We start from the raw sequence: 18,900 nt of genomic DNA, 5'->3' as shown, positions 1-18,900 counted from the left end.
GATAAAAAAGGCAGACACACTATCAGTGTTAGGTAGAATTAACTAGTTAACTAGAATCTGTGTTGGGGAATCTGATGGCAACTCTGGTTGCCAAGTCTTTTTGGCTCTCCTACACACTGGGACACAAGTCTTTGTGATGCTGGAAGTCAAGTGCCCACAGGTGTGGCCAAAAAATTATTTTGACTGGATGCAGAAATATCCCTCAAATTGGACAACAGATTGATATAACTTTGTAGGTGGGTCCTTTTGAGCCAATACACACCCAGTGGTTGTAACTGATACTGCTGGATGTATTGCGGAAATAGACGTTTCAAGTTCCCAGCAGCACACACGCTTTAGATCGGCAGAATGGGTTCTAAACGTGGCAATTCCACAGGACAGCTCCTATCTGGAGAATGTAATTATGAGGTTGGGGCCGGGGGAGAAGAGACTTGGACAAACCGACATGTAACACATAATTACCCCTTTTTCACTCTTCTTTTTTCCTTCCCGTGCCTACCTCTGGGAAACTGGGCTACTGGTATTTGCAAGCAGCAAAAAAGAGTGGGGCTGACGGCTTGAAGACTTGGATCTGGGTCTTCTTTTACTACCCAATTATGCTTGCTGGATGTGGAAGGCTATGGATATCAGTAATGCTGATCATGGATATGAGGTGACAACTGCTATGGTAGTCTTGGCATGGCTCATGTCAGGGAATGAGAGAGATGTTCTAGAATGGAACAGTGTATAAAACGAAAAAGCCGCTGTGCCATCTAGGGATGAATCTGTCCAGATGGTGTTGAGCAGACATGGTGAGGACTGGAAAAAGGGTGAAGGGTTTGCTGCAGGGACTCATCACACCATTCATATCGCGTGAAAAGAGAACAGCAATCCCGTTAGGGAAGGAACCCCTCAGACCCCAGGAGGACCATTAACCTCTCTTGCATTAAATATTTCTGAAGGATGCACAGGAAGAGGATGAAGATGGAAAGATGTTTTTACTCTTGTACCTATAGAATTTTGAACCGTGTGACTATTTTACATATTTAAAAAACTATTAAAAGTCTAAAAATAAAAACGAAGTTGCACCTAAATCTGCAATTAAAATTTAGAAACTAACATTACCAGCCATAAAGCTAGAGTGCTCTCTAGTAAGGACCTAGAATATAAAAACACAATAAAAACAAGTTAGGTTTTCTTTTAACAGTGATATACACGTTAATTCATACAATTTTCTAGTATGAAAATGTTTTTAGGAATGTATATATACAAGAATAGTGCAAGCTGTTAAATTAACTTTATTTTTATTTAACATAATTGATGAAATCAACAAATATATTTTAATGTAACAAAAACATTATAATTGATGTTTACCATTTACACTTTAAAGGATTTCAGTAATTATTTTAGTATAGCCAAAAACTTAACATTTGAATTTTACCCATTTTTGAAATGTAAAATGCACAATTATATGTACCCATACTACATATCTTACAATTTTAACATTTTAGCTAAAACATGAGTCTGCAGGTAAAAGCAAGAGTTCTCCTATACCTAAGACACATAAAATGTATTATTAATAAAGTGCCACTGGATTAGACAATGCCATTTCAACTATTTCCTTTTTGGAGAAGAGGACAAAAGTACATAATAGTATAGAACTAGTCATTTTCATTATAGTAGTATAGAACTAGTAATTTGCATCATAGTTTGTAACAAGCACAAGAGTGCTTATTTATAGATATTAACCACAATAAAGAATTCCTCTCAAGAAAGATCACAACTATGACTTATGACAAGCTGTACAGTCATCACTGAAAATAGTTTGGTGTCTAGAGTTTTTATAAAGTGCAATCTTGAACTAAGATAAACCTAAGTCTACCATTACCAAGAAATAGTTTTAGGAACTTTATAGAAATAAAAGAACCTTTCTTTCAGTTGTAAAATAGGTTTCAACCTGATCTAAGGAGAGAGGGATAGTGGTGGATGGTAAAGTTTGGCAACAAGTATGTTTCTAGCAGGTGAACGCCTAATGTGTGTTGCTATAAGACACATCTTTCACACATGGAAAACGTGCTAATTAGATGGATACAGCACTTTTCAGGCACTTGACCTCACATGGTAGTTAAGTTGATGTTCAGATGTTTATTTAATGGAAAAACATTAAATTATATAGTGACTTCAAGCCATGTTCCCATAGAACATCTGTGTTCTGTAAGCTAAATCCAAATGTTCCCTGCTAAAATCAAATAATGATGCCCATATACCCAATTCAGAGAAAAACAATTTAATAAAGTTAGTAGATTGAATTTTCTCAATTTTAAAGTTTTCCACAATAAATTTTTCTTAAGCTTTTGTTGCCTATCACTTGTTTGAATGCTAGGAGAAAAAAAGAAAACTATGAAATATTATGCCTAAACGATATTAGAAAATTTTAAACTGTTGATCAGTTCCATATAATATACTGTTTATGGAAGTATACTTATGGTTTGCTGTTATACTCACAGTAAATTTGTTCCTAGTTCATATTATAGAACTCAATATGTAAACATTTTAATGAAACCAAAAGAGCATTATGAATTTTCCATCTGTTGTCCCTAAGTAGTTTGAGAATCACTACATCAATGTCTGGCTCTGAAACTATCTTTGCGATCTATGCCAAAGGAATGCTTTCAGATATATCATCAAGGATAGGCTTCTAAGATAAGACTACCAAATTCTATTCTAAAATGAAAAAAATATGGCAAGATTCCAGTACAGATGTTACTAATGTTCCCATTTTTTTCCTGAATACTTAGCATATGACTTAAGTATGTTGATATTAAGGATTTTTTATTTATATGTATCACTGTATTACAATTTGGGAAAATTTTGCAATATACTTTCAGGCAGTTAGCTTTAAAATAATGAAACTTCTTAGCTCTTAGCAGAAACAGCCCTGAGAACAATGCATTCAAATTACAGCTCAACTAGAAATAATCTAATTGAGAAACTTTAAAGTACAAAAACAAATTCTGGAAAAGTTGTAAATTAAAAAAAAAATTACCAACATTTGAGGCACTACCAAACTACAGTACTTTTAAGAGTTGGAAGGACTTTGTAAAAAGAACAAACATCCAAAGCTACGTGTGTACATGCACACAGTCACGTTGTGCTAGAATGAAAAACTGTGTCCCCAAATTTTATAGCCTGAACATTTTATTGCAGCATCTCTTCAAGATATCATGCTCTGGCTGCAGGACTGTTTTGGTAACTGTTATAAAGCATTGGCACAGAATTTTGTACCATAAATGCAACTGGATTCAAGAGCTTGGTTAGCAACAATTTCAAGTGACTGACAGCCCTTGGAGGGGAGCATGAAAGAAACATCATAAGTATGTTTATGATGCAAATGCTAAGTTAAAGCAGCAATGATTTGACCAATTTCAGAGGGTATACAACTTGGTAGGAAATAAGGTATAACAAAGTCTTCACAGTAGAAATAAAACATGTTGTTCTAGAAAGAAACAAATATTCCACTTGTTAATACAGTATTGTGTATAAATTGGTGAAATGCCTGCTGACAAAAATGGTATATCACTGTATAATCTACCAACATGGCAGCCTACATCCTACATTTGGCAACTTGTGATATTTAACATTTGCTACAAAAAAGTACAACAAAAACTAGGAATCAACTTTTAACATTTCTGATGTCAAAAAAGAATGAAGTCACTTCTGTTCTATGTTAAAAAATATGTTTCCCTGCTTCCTTTTAACACAATTTATAAAGCTTTACTAAATGAAATATTTGTTCTAGAGAAACATGTATTGACTTATGTGAAAATAAACAGTCCCATATCTTTAAAATCTATACTTATATGTCAGAAGAGTATTTACACTTCATTATAGTACTTAAAATGAAATATGTATGCATAAATAGGTTTTGCTATGGAAGGTATGAAGATGCATTATTATGATTTATATATGCTTACCTCACAATTGAAAATGTATTTATGTGAAGTTCGACAAGTTAGGAAGAACAAAGGCATGCTAATCCAGAATTAACACTAAACCAGCACGCTAGTTTGGTTAAATGGGGTCATATGAATGACCAGCAAGCAGCACGGACTGATGACTTTCTGTAATTCCTGTGGGTAACAATGCCAGCCAGTAACAAGTAAGATACACATTACAGAGTACTAAAACTCTAAAGCAGTAGAGACTTAAATGGAATATTGGAAAGAATTTAGCCTAATTCCTAATTGTGCTTTAGATGGGCAAAAGCCAAAATGTTAAACTAAAAATGATTAACTACAACCTCAACATGTCTTGTGCTTTAGAATTCTACTTGCATTTCTCTTAAAGTATCTTGCTTCTTCTCCAAATGGTTTTGCCGAGGCCAATACAAGATTTAAAAGTGTGCACCAATTAAGTAACTAAAACTTTGGGATCTTCTGTTCCTCATGCTATTTCCAGTTACCGATTAGATCAGTTACAGTATCATAGATGAAAGGAACAAAGGCCTTTCAGAAGTCAAGGACCTTGAGGGTATTATGTTACACGAAATAAGTCAGAGGGAGAAAGTCAAATACCATATGATCTCACTCATAAGTGGAAGATAAAAACAACAAAAAACATAACACATAGAGACAGAGATTGGATTGGTGGTTACCAGAGGGGAAGAGGGGAGGGAGGAGGGCGAAAGAGATGATTAAGCACATGTGTGTGGTGACGGATTGTAATTAGTCTTTGGGTGGTGAACATGATGTAATCTATGCAGAAATGGAAATATAATGTCTAGAATTCTGGAAATAAGATACATATGATCCAAAACACTGAATAGAAATGTGGCAGAAATGTCACCTATAACACTGTTTAAAATAATTCAGTTTATAGAATTCTTTTCTAGTTATATTTCACACCAATAACTGATAAGTACATAATCAGAAAAAAAATACATATACTTCTTAATAATTATCATATAAAGTAACTTTTCTTCCATGATTCATTTTCATTTCACTTTAGAAAAAAATGCACATAAATTTAACAAATGTTCCAAATGAATTTAAAGTAAGAATTTCCAGTTTTTGTCTGACAAATATATTAATGTCAAAATATCTACTTAAAAATGGTTGGAAAGGCGTGAATACTATAAATACCAACATTTTTTCAACATAATTGATAAAAAGCACTGCATAGTATCCTGTAAAACAGGTCACTCCTTTAAATACAGAGAGAGAACAAAAGTAAAAAGCAAAAACACAACTAGAAAGAAGCTTCCTATTTTTATGCTGATTACAAAGGCCTCAAATAAAAACCTATAGCTTTAACTAACTCTCTTTGCCACTGTCCCTTGTGTATTCTTTACAACCTGACTCGCTAATAGTCACCCAACAGTTCAAAGCGTCTCTGTCAACCACAAGCAGGTACCAAAATCACCATATATAAGGTTACATTAAGTCTGCCAACAATTTGGCAAAGAATAGGATGACCGAGGTAATACACGTGGCTGCACACGGCTACTAAGATAACTGACGCTTTTTGACAACATGATTTTTGTTTAAAGATTTGTGCTTGCCACACACAGGCTGAAACTGTGACAATTCCAATCCATAATCTACCAAGTCTGAAACTAACGCAGAGCTATTCAACTTAAATGTGGTACTTCAATACCACTAGATGCTACATTGCTTGATTCAAAACCCTGGTTTATTTATCCTTTAACTAAAATTCAGGAATGATTTGCTCAGACAAATCACATCTGCTGAAGCTATCTTATCTGTTTTTTGGACTCACATCCTGAAAACCACAGGAATGTTATAGGAAAGACACCTACAAAATTAAAAAAAGGAATTATACATCTTGATTATTTTTTTAAATTACTAATTGCCTGCAAAACTAACTCAGCACAATTTCAAAACAATTAAAAAAGAAATGAGGTTGCTTATGAAGGCCATAGCTTTGGTGACAACTTAGAACCAAACTTTAGATCTGCAGTTGATCCAGACCTAAAGTCTGCTCATGCCTGATGTTCCCATTTATTTGCAGGGCTTTATGGCTACAGCATATTCTTCACTCATTGCACACATGACAGACACCTAGAAGGGAAAAATGCAGGCAAAAAGTTATTCAGAAGGCAATACATATATAAGATACATTTAATTCATCATATACTAGATATTTGTGGATATTTTATACATATTGCCTTTGGAAAGAGGTGTTCCAAGACCAAATAATCTATTTTCTTTACAGTTTTCCAAAGTGAAATTTCTCAAATTGTGGTTTTTAAGACAACTTTCAGGGAACAGGGAGAATTAAGAGCTATAAATGGTTCAATACCTATTAGATGTTATACTTCTGAAAGTTATAACAAAGATAGAGTGAATTGCCTTCACTCTTTAGTGATCCTATAGCATCCTTTCTCATCCTGAAGAATAGCTCAGATGCTGATCTTCAAAACCAATTTGGGGTTAACAATGTCTAGGCAGCAAAAAATAAACTTTGATACTTTCTTTGGTAATGGGTCTCTAAGAGTATCATGGGAAAACTGCCTTATCTGGATCATTTTCCACATTTCAGCAGTATTTAAAAGCTACATTTCATATTTGGTATTTTATGCCAACTAGTTCAGGCCAAAGTTTTTATGAAATGGTTTCCAAAAACAATCTCCCCATAGGTCTTTACCTGTACATCTTCACCTGCATTGTACTTTCCTTCTATTTCTTTACCTAGCTCACCCTCTGGCAGCTTAAGATCTTCACGAACTTCACCAGTTTCTGTCAGCAGGGAAAGGTAACCATCCTGAATGCATATCAGCTATTAAAAGAAATGAAATCATTTGCACTGATTAGATTATATCCTCTCCTTTCTAATGTTTACATAGTTAAATTGCAATCCACATTAATTTGAATAAGTACACAGTAATACATGAATATATTCTTGGTGCTTAAAAATGCTAAACACATAAAACTATAAAATATGTATAGACTAAAAGTGTAAACTCATTCCTCTCTGCACTCCCCCCCACCAAATCTCTGCATTATTAAACAGTTTAGGCTTCTTTATAATGCATCCTGAACCATTCACATTTATGAACACAACACAAATATAGTTGCTTTAAAAAAAACATAAATGGGATAAGTGTTTTTCAGCAAGTTGTTTTCACTTAACATGTTTCAGAAATCTTTCCAAATTGGAAAATATCGACCTACCTTAGTCTCTAACCACTTCACAACTGCATAGATATACTGTAACTGATTTAAGCATTTCCCACCAATGGGCACAAAAGTTATTTTAGGTTTTTCATGATTACGAACAATGTGTTTTATAATTTGATTATGAACAAAGTTAAGTGGAAAATTTTGGGTCTCCAGCTCACTGCTAACAACGTTACATTTTTTGAAAAAGACAAACATTACCTTGTTGATGACATGAAAGAAACAAAACCTGCATCATCAACCTAACCTGCAAAAAGGCAGTTTTTGGTATCATTGAATTTTTTTTATTATTGGCAAGAGGAAACAGGCTGTACTCATTTATTCTAAAAGCATGTACACCATCAGCGTGCCTAGAATTCTAACAGGTTTTCTAAAAGGCAATTATCCAGAATACCAGATGCTAACACTGACATAACACAAACGGAGTCAAAGACGTGGTCCTTGACCCCTTTAACACTATGATGGAACACAGGCATTCTGTGGAGGTCGTGCAAAGCTCTCCTCTATGGCACCACCACATCTGGCTCTGGCTTTCCACACAAACCCCACCTACCACAGGAGATTTCAGTTTTTGCATGTCTAAAATCACAAAAACAAAACACCATCCTACAAAGTAACTGCACTTTTAACTAATCTTTACATCACTCAAACATTTGTGAGGTGTTTGGTAGAGGATTGGGAAGCAAGGAGTTAAAGCAGAAGTGTAATTTGTTTTTTCTTGTGAGGAAGATTAGCCCTGAGCTAACATCTGTTGCCAATCCTCCTCTTTTTGCCGAGGAAGATTGGCCCTGGGCTAACATCCATGCCCATCTTCCTCTATTTTGTATGTGGGATGCCTGCCACAGCATGGCTTGATAAGCAGTGCATAGGTTCGCGCCTGGGATCCGAACCTGCAAACCCCAGGCCGCTGAAGTTGAGTGCACGAACTTAACAACTATGCCACCGGGCTGACCCCTAGAAGTGTAATTTTTCTTTTTTTGAGGAAGATTGGCCCTGAGCTATCATCTGTTGTGAATCTTCCTCCTTTTTTCTCCCCAAAGCCCCAGTAGATAGTCGTATGTCATAGTTGTACATCCTTCTAGTTGCTGTATGTGGGATGCCGCCTCAGCATGGCTTGATGAGCAGTGCGTAGGTCTGTGCCCAGGATCTGAACCAGCAAATCCTGGGCTGCTGAAGTGGAGTATGCGAACTTAACTGCTACGCCATGGGGCCAGCCCCTAGAAGTGTAATTTTTAAACAACTAACCACAGGCTTACAAGTCAGATCTTTTTGATTTCCACTCTTTTAGCAATTTCCTGAAGTGGAATTTGTCTATTTCAAGAGTTAAAGGTTCCCATTGCCATTAGTGACTAAAACATAAAAGCCAAATAATAATACTGGTATTTTGGTATTTATTTATATCATGGTGGTATTTTATTTTTTAAGAGTTAAGAATTCATAAAATAAATTGTGGGTTAAAATATAAAGCATTTCTTTTTTTTTTTTTTTAAAGATTTTATTTATTTATTTTTTCCCCCAAAGCCCCAGTAGATAGTTGTATGTCACAGCTGCACATCCTTCTAGTTGCTGTATGTGGGACGCGGCCTCAGCATGGCCGGAGAAGCAGCGCGTCGGTGCGAGCCCGGGATCCGAACCCGGGTCGCCAGCAGTGGAGCGCGCTCACTTAACCACCAAGCCACGGGGCCGGCCCTATAAAGCATTTCAAATACAAAAATACAGGCATATTATAAAACACCTAGTAAAACAATGTGTTTATATACATTAAACATCTTATTAAAATAAATTGTTATATGAAATAAAATTAAATTTCTCAAAAACAAAACTAAGCTATAGAAAAATAAAATTAATGAAAACAAATTTTTTGATCTTCCTAAACAATTAACAACATTTTCAGATATACAGAAAAGTTGCAAAAATAATGCAATGAAATCCCATATCTTTTACTTAGATTCACCCATTGTTAACATTTAACCATGTGTGCATTTCTTCTCTCTCTCTGTATATATGGAATATATAAAAATACCTATCACACACATTCTTATTCTTTTCTCATTTTTACTGAACCATTTGAGAGAAGGTTTCAAACATCATGACTCTTTAGTAATAAATACTTTGGTGTATTTTCCCCCAAAACAAGGGACATACTCTTATATAATCAGGGTTTATTTTTCAAAATCAGGAAATTCAATACTGCTAAAATATTATTCAATATACAGTCCGTGTTCAAATTTGCCAATTGTCCCAATATTGTCCTTGATAGCCACTTTTTCTTCCCAACTCGAGGATCAAGCTTTGTATTTATTTGGCTGTCATGTCAGTTTAGTCTCTTTTAATTAGAACAAACCCTTTGCCTCACCCTTTGTCTTTCATGTCATTGACATTTTTGAAGAGCACAGGTTTACTGTATTGTAGAATGTTCCTCAGTTTGGGTTTGTCTGATTGCTTCCCCATGATTCAGGTAATCCACTTTGGGAGGAATGTTACATAAATGATATGTCCTCAGAGTATCACATCAGGAGGCAAATGATGTCAATCTGTGCTGTTACTGCTGATATTAACTTTGATCAGTTGGCTAAGGTAGTCTCTGCCAGATTTTTCCAATCTAAAGGTACCATTTTCCCTTTTGTAATTTGCAATCTTTAAAAAAAAAAAAAAGCTAATGGTGTCATTGTCGAGTTTCAGGCATATTTTTGTGTAAATTTTTCCATCTTCTATCAAAGCCCTCTCTTACTCTATAGAGTTGGAAGGTGATGATGGTGAGGAGACACTTTAAGTCAATTCTAAATATTTCCCTCTGATCCTTTACCTTTAAATAAATCTACTCATTTTATAACTTTAAGATGCTTTTGAACTTTTTTCTTTTTGGTACAGAGAGTAATCATTTTGTTAATAGCAAGCAGGGAGATGGAAGAGGGCAGGGTCAGAAAACTCATAATACAGGTATTAGGCATGCAGTAGTGAACCAAGCTGCTGAATGACAAATGAAATTATAGCATACCTCAAAAATACTGGTACCAGAATGTGGTATCTATTATTTCTTACTAAAACGATCCAATGTATGGTGCTATTTCTCTCCAGAGGGTTCCTTGGAAAAATGGCTAGTTCCAGGTCCAGAGTTGGAAGTACAAAAGATGAACCTGGAGCAAGCTGTTATACTAGAAAGCATGGTGCTATCAAAGATCACTAGGCTCATACCAAAGCGACACAGGAGCTAACCTGAATAAGGTCCTTCAGGCCAAAGATAGGACAATTTGAGAATCAACAAGGATCATAACTACACTGGATTGAAACACAAATACGTTTACATGCTTGAGTTCACGGTGAAAAAAACATTTCATTGATCATCTTTAGTGGATACTAGGGAACCAACTCATTTCAAAAACTGGTAATTAAAGGGAAGGAATCAAGCATTTATACTGCCTTTCTTATTATATACTGTACCACAGGATAAACGAAAAAATTGATGAAGGGAAGTTTCTCTTTATAGAACTTTTGTGGCTAACAAAAAAAAAAAAGAAGGTATGACAGATTATTTTGTCTTTCCTAATAAATTAATGGACTGAGGCAACTATCACATATCTAATAACATCACAAAAAGAGAAACAATCAGACTTATTTACCCGATGGTTGCACAGAACATCACCTACAGAGTAGTTCTTGTTAAAGAACGAAGAGGACGAAAATAACAACCTAAACTAAACCTGACCAAGCCTCTGCATGTAATTATCAATTTTCAGGAAATATATGGGAGAGAGGAATGTGTTAAACAACAAAGAAATGCAATTAGCAAAGTACAGACTGTGGGCAAGTCTACAGAACAAATGATCTAGTTTCATCAAAAAATTGGAGAGAGATCAAGATGGAAGAGAGAAGAGAGAGAGAGACCTCTAGTATACGTATGAGAGAGGGGAACCTATAGATTAAAATAAATTTAAGAGATACATTAACAATTTCAATTTGTGGACCTTATTTAGGTTCTGGTTTAGACAAAGTATAAAGCAAAAATAATAACCATCACATCCAAAAAAGCAAAAAAAACCCACAAAAAACAGGCAATTATGAAAATGTAGATATTGATAGGATATTTGAAAATATTAAGGAATTATTAATTTTTTAAGTGCCATAGTGTATTTTGATTGTTTTTTACAGTTATCTTTTAGAAATGTATAACAAAACATTTGCAGATGAAATGGTAAGTGATGTAATATCTAGGATTAGCTTCAAAACAATCAAGAGGTAGAGGGTACAGGAAGAAAAAATAGGTGGTGGGGTACAGATGAAACAAGACTGGTACATATTGATAACTGCTGAAACTGGATGATGGGTACATAGGGTTCATTATATTTTGAAAACTTCCACAATAAAAAGCAAAAAAGAAATGCTATGGCATATCAGAATTCTAGAAGGAACACTGTAACCACTGAATGGTTGGAGGCTGAGGAGGCAAAGCATGAACTGAAAGGAAGGATGTGGGGAGAGTGGGTGACTACAGATTCCGTCCATGATGTGGGCACAATGAGAAAGAACACTGAAAGGGGGGAATTATAGGGGAACTTTTTTGGCCTGTATTTGCATTACTGGTATACAACAGAAGGCTAGAGAAGGCATATAATCACTACAGGTGCCTTCTTAGCCCTAATTTCTAAATTTAATTTTGTTTCTCAGTTTATTTCAAAACAACCAGACTTGTTTAGTTAATAAGACCTCTTCGGGCCGGCCCCGTGGCTTGGCCGTTAAGTGCGCACGCTCTGCTGCTGGCGGCCCGGGGTTCGGATCCCGGGCGAGCACCGACGCGCCGCTTCTCTGGCCATGCTGAGGCTGCGTCCCACATACAGCAACTGGAAGGATGTGCAACTATGATGTACAACTATCTACTGGGGCTTTGGGGGAAAAAATAAATAAATAAAATTATAAAAAAAAAAAAAAGACCTCTTCTTTTCTATTTTTTCCTTTTCCTCTTCTCCTAGCACTCTCAAGCTACTTCCTTAGAGCTGCTGGTCCCTGGTAAGACTGAATGCTTGATCATTATTATTATAAAAACCTAAGCAAATAACACTATTATCAACTGGAGCGTTATCCGACCCACCACACCATGAAGTTGGGTATGCACAGTGGCACTCCATCATCAAGTGGAAGTAGCATACATGAGACCAACTTGAGCAGGTCCTAAAGGCATAAACAAGTTGCATGAGAAGTAGCTCAGACTCACAAAGCACCTTCTGCTACATCGACAACTTCTCCCTCAATTCATACCAATGGCTTTATGGGGAGCTCCCCTATGACCTGCTGACTGAAAAAGAAAAAAATTCAGAATGGTTTCTAGATGGTTACGCATGATCTGATGAAACTATTCAGAGGTGGCCCTGGAAGACGGTGGGGATGAGAACTTCATGCACCGAACTTGAAAGAAGAGAGAACCAGAGGTTTGGATTTACACTGATCACAGGCAGTGGCTAAGAGTCTGTGTGGAAGGTCAAGGACAGTGAAAGAACAGGACAGGAAACCTGCTGGCAGTACCGTCTGGGGAAGCGTATGTGGAAGGACTTCTCCACATAGTCAGAGAAGGTGTCCATATGAACGCTTACCAATGGGGATCTGCCACAGAGGAGGCAGACAATTGCAGGGACAAGATGGTTCTATATGTGAATGTCATTCACCTTCTTTTTGTAGTCTTCCCAGTCCGTGCTCACTTGGCTTACGAACAATGTGGCCATGGTGGCATGGGCTCCATGACATAGGCTTTCTCTCACCCAAGCTGATCTGACTACAGCCACTACTGAGTACCTCACCGCAGAGATCAATACAGCGTCCCTGACATGGCAGCATTCCCCAGAGGGTACAGCCGCCTGGTAACACTGTACCCCTTCCATCGTGGAAGAGACAGCAGTTTCTGCTCACCGCAATAGATTCTTACTCTACATATGGATTTGCCTTCCCTGCCTGTAGTGCTTCTGCTAAAATCACATCTGTGGACTTGTAGAATGCCACATTCCTGTCAGTATCTCACATAGTATCATTTCTGACTAAAAAACTCATTTGACAGGCAAAATAAAAAAGGCAACAGGACAATGCTTACAGAATTCACTGGTCCAGGTACTCCACCATTCTAAACAGCTTGCCCGTGTGGACTGGCCTACTGAAAACTCATCTTTGCTACCGGCTAGGCGATTCTTTGTGGGCCTGGGTGCTGTTTTACAGGTTATGATATATTCCAATATATGAGACTATTTCTCCCATAGGTAGAATATCCAGTTCTAGGAACCAAAGGTAGTGGCTCTTCTCACCATTACCCTTAATAATACTTTAAAAAAATATTTGCTTCTTGTCCCCACAATACTGGCACCTGCTGGTTTAGAGGTTTTCTATTCCCAAAGATGGCTTCTACCAGGGAACACAAAGATTCCACAGAACAGGTAAAAATTATAAAAAGACTTTAAGCTCAAGGAATTCATAGCATCATTATTTTCTTTGTTGTTATAAGTTGCAACAACAAAATTCAACTCACATATTCCAATATCCGAAAAGCATACCACTTATTTGAAGAATATACTGGGATTTAATAGTCATGGTTTTAGCAATTCACCAATAATCCAAAGGTCTACAATATATACTTTAATGTGTCCTGTGGTAATTAGTTTTCCTTCTGAAAAAGTGTCTCCAAATGACAGATAAAACTTTAGTGAATGCAGAAAAGGCATTTAACCTGTCGTATGGTGCACAGGAACACAGAACTTTCTAAAGAAATATGATTCAAGCGAGTATCAGAGTCTGAACATGTGTTTCTATATTTAAGAATTTAGGGATTCCCAAAGGTGTCTAAACGTATTTGTATTTTAAACTATCACTGAGCCCCAGACAACCGTAACTACTTTTTGGAAAAATAATGGAAATTAGCAATTCTAATCCAAGCTACATTTTGCAACGGAAGTGAGGAGACAATTTTTCTTTCATTCTGAACCTATTTTAAAATACATAAAATTAAAATTATAAATACTAATACATTTCTTTTCCTAAACAGATATTTACTTTTTAATTATTATAATGCATAGATATATATATATTTCACTTTAGCTGACTGCCAAACTGGCACTTCAAATACTGAATTCAGCAAATACAAAGGAGTACATGTAGCCAAATATGAAGAAAAGTAGGAATTTAATCAAGGTCCTTGGAGAGGTGAGTGAAGACCACCAAAGCACAATAAACATAAGTGGAAAGGCTCACAGAACTAATTTTTCTAAATGAATAGAAATAAGCATTCTATGGTGGCTTGATTATGAAGTGATGTGATCACTGAGTACTTACTCTGAAAGGCACTAAGTATTAACTAACTAAACCTCACAAATGATCCCATGAGGAGTTATTATTCTTACCCCCATTTTACAAATAAAGAAAGGAAGATGAGAGGTTAGGGTCACACAGTTAGTAAGTGCCAAAGCAAGGATTTGGACCCAGACTGTCCGGCTTGAGTCATTCTCTTATCCACCCTGCAGTACAGACTACATACCAAAGACTGGGACTAGGGTGAGGCAAGTGAGGCACTTACCTTGGGTGCAAAATTTAAGGTGGCACCAAAAAAATCCTCAGTGATCAGATAAATACTTTAATGCAATATTTTTAAAAATTAAAATTAATGCAAAAATTCCATAATGAGCAGAATCTCAAAATTTTAAATGAAGACAGGATCAGAATTACTGATTTTTCTTTTTGCATTAGGTTCCTATGTGGCTTGTCATTGTTACTGGTCCTGTCTTTATTTAAAATTCTGTGCTCGAGGCAAGGGCCTTACTCACCTCATTCTCCTCACCCTAGTCTGGGCCCTGCTATATCCCCAAATAAAACCTGAACCAGATTTTTTCTTTATGCCAAATCTTGAGCTCCAATCAATAACTGGCTAATTTGATCACAGTAGTAATTATCTGAACTACTGATACCATCTTTCTGAAACACTCAAAGCCAAAGAGCATTCTGTATTTGAATGCATATTAATGAATATAATGAATATTGAATATTCAAAGCATTCACACGTTAAGGATGAAAACAGAAATCCATTTTGGCAAAAGAAAATTCTATGCTTAGCCTCAGTCTGCTGCACTATCCTTACCTCAGTGAATAATCACATATGCATTTAACAAATGTTTATTGAGCTCTCACTGTTGGCCCTGTTTAAATTAGGTGCTCTAAGAATAATGGAATGATTAAGTGGAATTTTTATATAGGAAAAGGGGGACCAGAAAAGAATTACTTTTTGGTATATTATCTACTTATGAAGTAATTATGGGGTACATTTTCTCATTTAATCCTCACAATATCCCTCCTTTTTATTTATTTATTTTGTAAGTGTGTGAGCAAGATTAGCCCTGAGCTAACATCTCTTGCCAATCCTCCTCTTTTTGCTGAGGAAGATTGGCCCTGGGCTAACATCCACGCCCATCTTTCTCTACTTTATATGTGGGACGCCTGCCACAGCATGGCCTGATAAGCGGTGCATGGGTCCGAGCCTAGGATCTGAACCTGCGAACCCAGGCAGCCAAAGCAGAGCATGTGAACTTAACTACTATGCCACAGCACCAGCCCGTATCCCTCCTTTTTAGATGGGAAGACTGAGGCTCAGAGGGTTGCATAATTTATCCAAGGTCATCCAGCTAGAAAGTGGCAGAACTAGATCCAAACCCAGATCTGCTGACTAAAAAAAACACTTGCTCTTCTCATACTAAGATAATTCAGATTTCTACAAAGACTTCAAAGCAACCTAGAAAATATTTATAAGTCGTAAAGTGAAAATATAAAATTGCTTACTAGATTAAAACTACATAAAAAAACATTTACATGTGGACAAAGAGTAAAAGGAAATCAGTGGGTAATTGTAGTTGATGCTAACAGTCTCTAAAAATCATACAATACTATAAAAGGTATAGAAAGAAATCAGTTTAAACTGGATAAAACAAATCTAAGTATCACACTTGTATTTTCACTGTAAAATGAACAGAAAAGAATTCTACATATAGTATGCTTGATACAGAAGTTGAAGACTTTCAAGAAAGACTTTAGTTATGATTAATCTGAGCTCCCACATTCTATGAGGTCAATGGCTTGGTTACCATCAATACTCCAAACGACAAAACGCTATCATTAAACATGACCTAGCCAAATGTACAATTAGAACTAAAACTTGAAGTTTATACCTGTAATTTAATGAAAGGTCACAGCATGGTCACTGAATATAAATAAAACAATTACATAGTTTTTTATTTTCTTCACCATATTCAGTGACCATGTACTTTATCCTTTATATTTACGGCTTTCAACTTATTTCCCTATTTAAGAATACCAAATTCTGACTCACATTCACTAATATACAAACTTGGTTGACAGGACATGAATTCTAATAATTTCTTGGAAGTCTTAGGTCTACTAAGTCAACAGAAATGAAACATCCAGGAGATAGTTATCTAAATTTTGAAATATTTTACAACAAAGAATAGTAATTTTACTAAACATTGGACTTAGTCATGATATGCAGTCATTTGGTCTGAGAAACAATAAGAAGTGTTAAACTTCTTAAAAATGCAAGAATGCTAAAAAATAGCAAACTAGCAATAATCCTTGAACAAGGAAAAAGTGTTAAAAATCACTATCTATTTCTCTAATTTCTAAGCTAAGTGGTGCCTAACAATAGGTTAGAAAAACCTACAAAACTACTCCTCGGTTTTGTTAAATGACAATTGGTAGAATGTATTTGCACCTTTAAGAAACAAGCAGCATTCCAAAGGAAATTAGTACTTACTTGATAATCATTTCTCTTAATATTTGGGACATCCATGTTGTGAGTAGAAGGGCAAATATCTTCATATTTTTTGCCCGTGAAAATATCAATTCCAACAAGGTGAACCTAACAGAGAAGGGAGAACAGGAAACCTGTTTAGTCTTTGCCAAGTATATCACTCATTACATACACAAGAGCATAATACCAACCGCTGATTATGACAGATTCTTTCTCGTTCCAAGGTCATCTAATTTTACTTCTTAAAAAAAAATGCAGTGGTCACAGAACTGAGAAGCAATGAACAACTAAACAGTATCACGACATATCAAGACCCAATATCATATGTAGTCCAGTAATTCAATTACAAGAATGCATATGAAAAATGAAGCTAGGTTCCTTACAATTATGTTAGAACAGGTTTTCTCATCTGTAAATTGAATAGATCTTCTAAGTCACTAGGATTCAGGAAAGTTTCAGCTATAATTAATGAAAAATTATTAGGGCCCAGGAAGAAAATGCTACCTTTCAGCATTCGAAGTAATAATTGATCGCCCAGAAAGTGCGGGAAGAAAAAAAAATGTGCTTATTACAAAGTTACAAGTATAGAAATCTCGTGCTTTGTAAAACCTCAACGCAAAGCCAGACCTGGAAGGGCACTTACCTTGGCATGACCGTGCTTTCCAGTTTTGGAAGTTGACATCTCCACTATTTTGCATGGTCGTCCTTTGAGCACCACGAATCCGTTTTTGCGCAGGGCTGAGCACTGCATAGGGTAAGTGCTGGAAGCCCCAGCATCTCCAGAAGTGAAATCAATTTCATCCGCCATGGTGGGCTGGGGAGATGGTAGCTTTTCCAAGGGAACTACGCAAAAAGTTTGTGTTTGCTTTTTAACAACGGGCACGCAGGCGGGGAAACACCTCATTTCGGACAGGTTACGTACCAAGCTATAATTTTTGCATTTATAGAACACCCACCCAAGAATAGTGGGCACTTTCTAACTCCGGCCTCTACAAACTTTTCCTTCCATTGGTGGGGAGGTGGGGAGGGTAGCCGCAGAGGAGCTCGCTGGGGGTGGGGAATAGGCGGGTGCCCTTGGGGCTCACCCGCGCTGGGGACAGCAAATCCTGGCCCCCATCGTCCCACCACAGGAGAAGCCGGCGACCTTCCCGCGCCGCGCCGCGCCGCGCCTCCCGGCCCTCCGCCGCCGCCCTGATCCCCACTGCGGGGGACCCAGCCCAGGCCGCACGTCCCCGCGAAGGATGGGGCTAACAGGACCCGGCCAGCAGCACCTGGCCCTCGGATAACGGGTGCACACTCCGCCCCCCGGCCTGCGGCGCCGTAGCCCCGGCCTCTCAGGCGCCCCCTGTCCGGCCGGCATCCCCGGCCCGGCGCGGCCCCGCACGGGCCTGAGCCCTGGCGGGTCCCGCGCTCGCCTGCGTTCCCCCATCCATCCTTTCTCCTTCTCTCGTTCAGGACTCAGCTCCGGCCGCCTTGCCCGGCTCTTCCTCGCTCCAGTCCCATTAGCTTTTCCCCACGTCCTCACCTTTCAGCAGGGAAAGAGCGCCTTTCCCCTGCGCACCCGCGCCGGTTTCCTACAGCTGCGGAGGCGGCGGCGGTGGCGGCCCCGGCACTTCCCAGAGACGGGGCGGGGCCGCCACACTTTCCACACCCCGGCTTCCCCGCCCTTTCCCGCCCCCACCTCAGCCCCACTTCCGGGATAGGTCCCGGCGCGTCACAGGCACCGCCCTCTAGGGCTACCATTGGCTACGAGGTTCCCGAGGCCCCGCCCAGTCACGTGAAGAGCGCCCTGGCAACCCCACGTGCTGCGGATTAGTGCACTTCCGGCGTGAAGAGCGCTTTCTGGAGTCTGGTTATTGAGGGTAAACTCGTCGGCAAGGAAACTTGCTCCCTCAAAGTTTTAGATTTGTTCCCTTCAGGTCCCAGTCGAAGTGAACG

General features: G+C 37.8%; 1 protein-coding gene across 1 annotated transcript; it reads right to left on the bottom strand.

Annotated features, from left to right (window-relative positions):
• Window positions 1-1,254: 1,254 nt before the first annotated feature.
• EIF5A2 (eukaryotic translation initiation factor 5A2) lies at window positions 1,255-18,584 on the bottom strand. The gene is made up of 5 exons (XM_004424746.3): window positions 18,488-18,584; window positions 17,606-17,805; window positions 16,966-17,070; window positions 6,646-6,777; window positions 1,255-6,059 (listed from the first exon to the last, which is right to left on the bottom strand). Exons 2-5 carry the CDS (start codon window positions 17,768-17,770, stop codon window positions 6,000-6,002), a joined length of 462 nt encoding a protein of 153 aa, XP_004424803.1. The 5' UTR covers window positions 17,771-17,805; window positions 18,488-18,584; the 3' UTR covers window positions 1,255-5,999.
• Between the last annotated feature and the right edge of the window lie 316 nt (window positions 18,585-18,900).

This window comes from Ceratotherium simum, chromosome 15, assembly GCF_057802395.1.
Source record: "Ceratotherium simum simum isolate JZ-2026a chromosome 15, ASM5780239v1, whole genome shotgun sequence".
Classification (NCBI taxonomy): domain Eukaryota; kingdom Metazoa; phylum Chordata; class Mammalia; order Perissodactyla; family Rhinocerotidae; genus Ceratotherium; species Ceratotherium simum.
The sequence above is the reverse complement of the archived record's forward strand: the minus strand, read 5'-3'. Positions and strand labels throughout refer to the sequence as shown.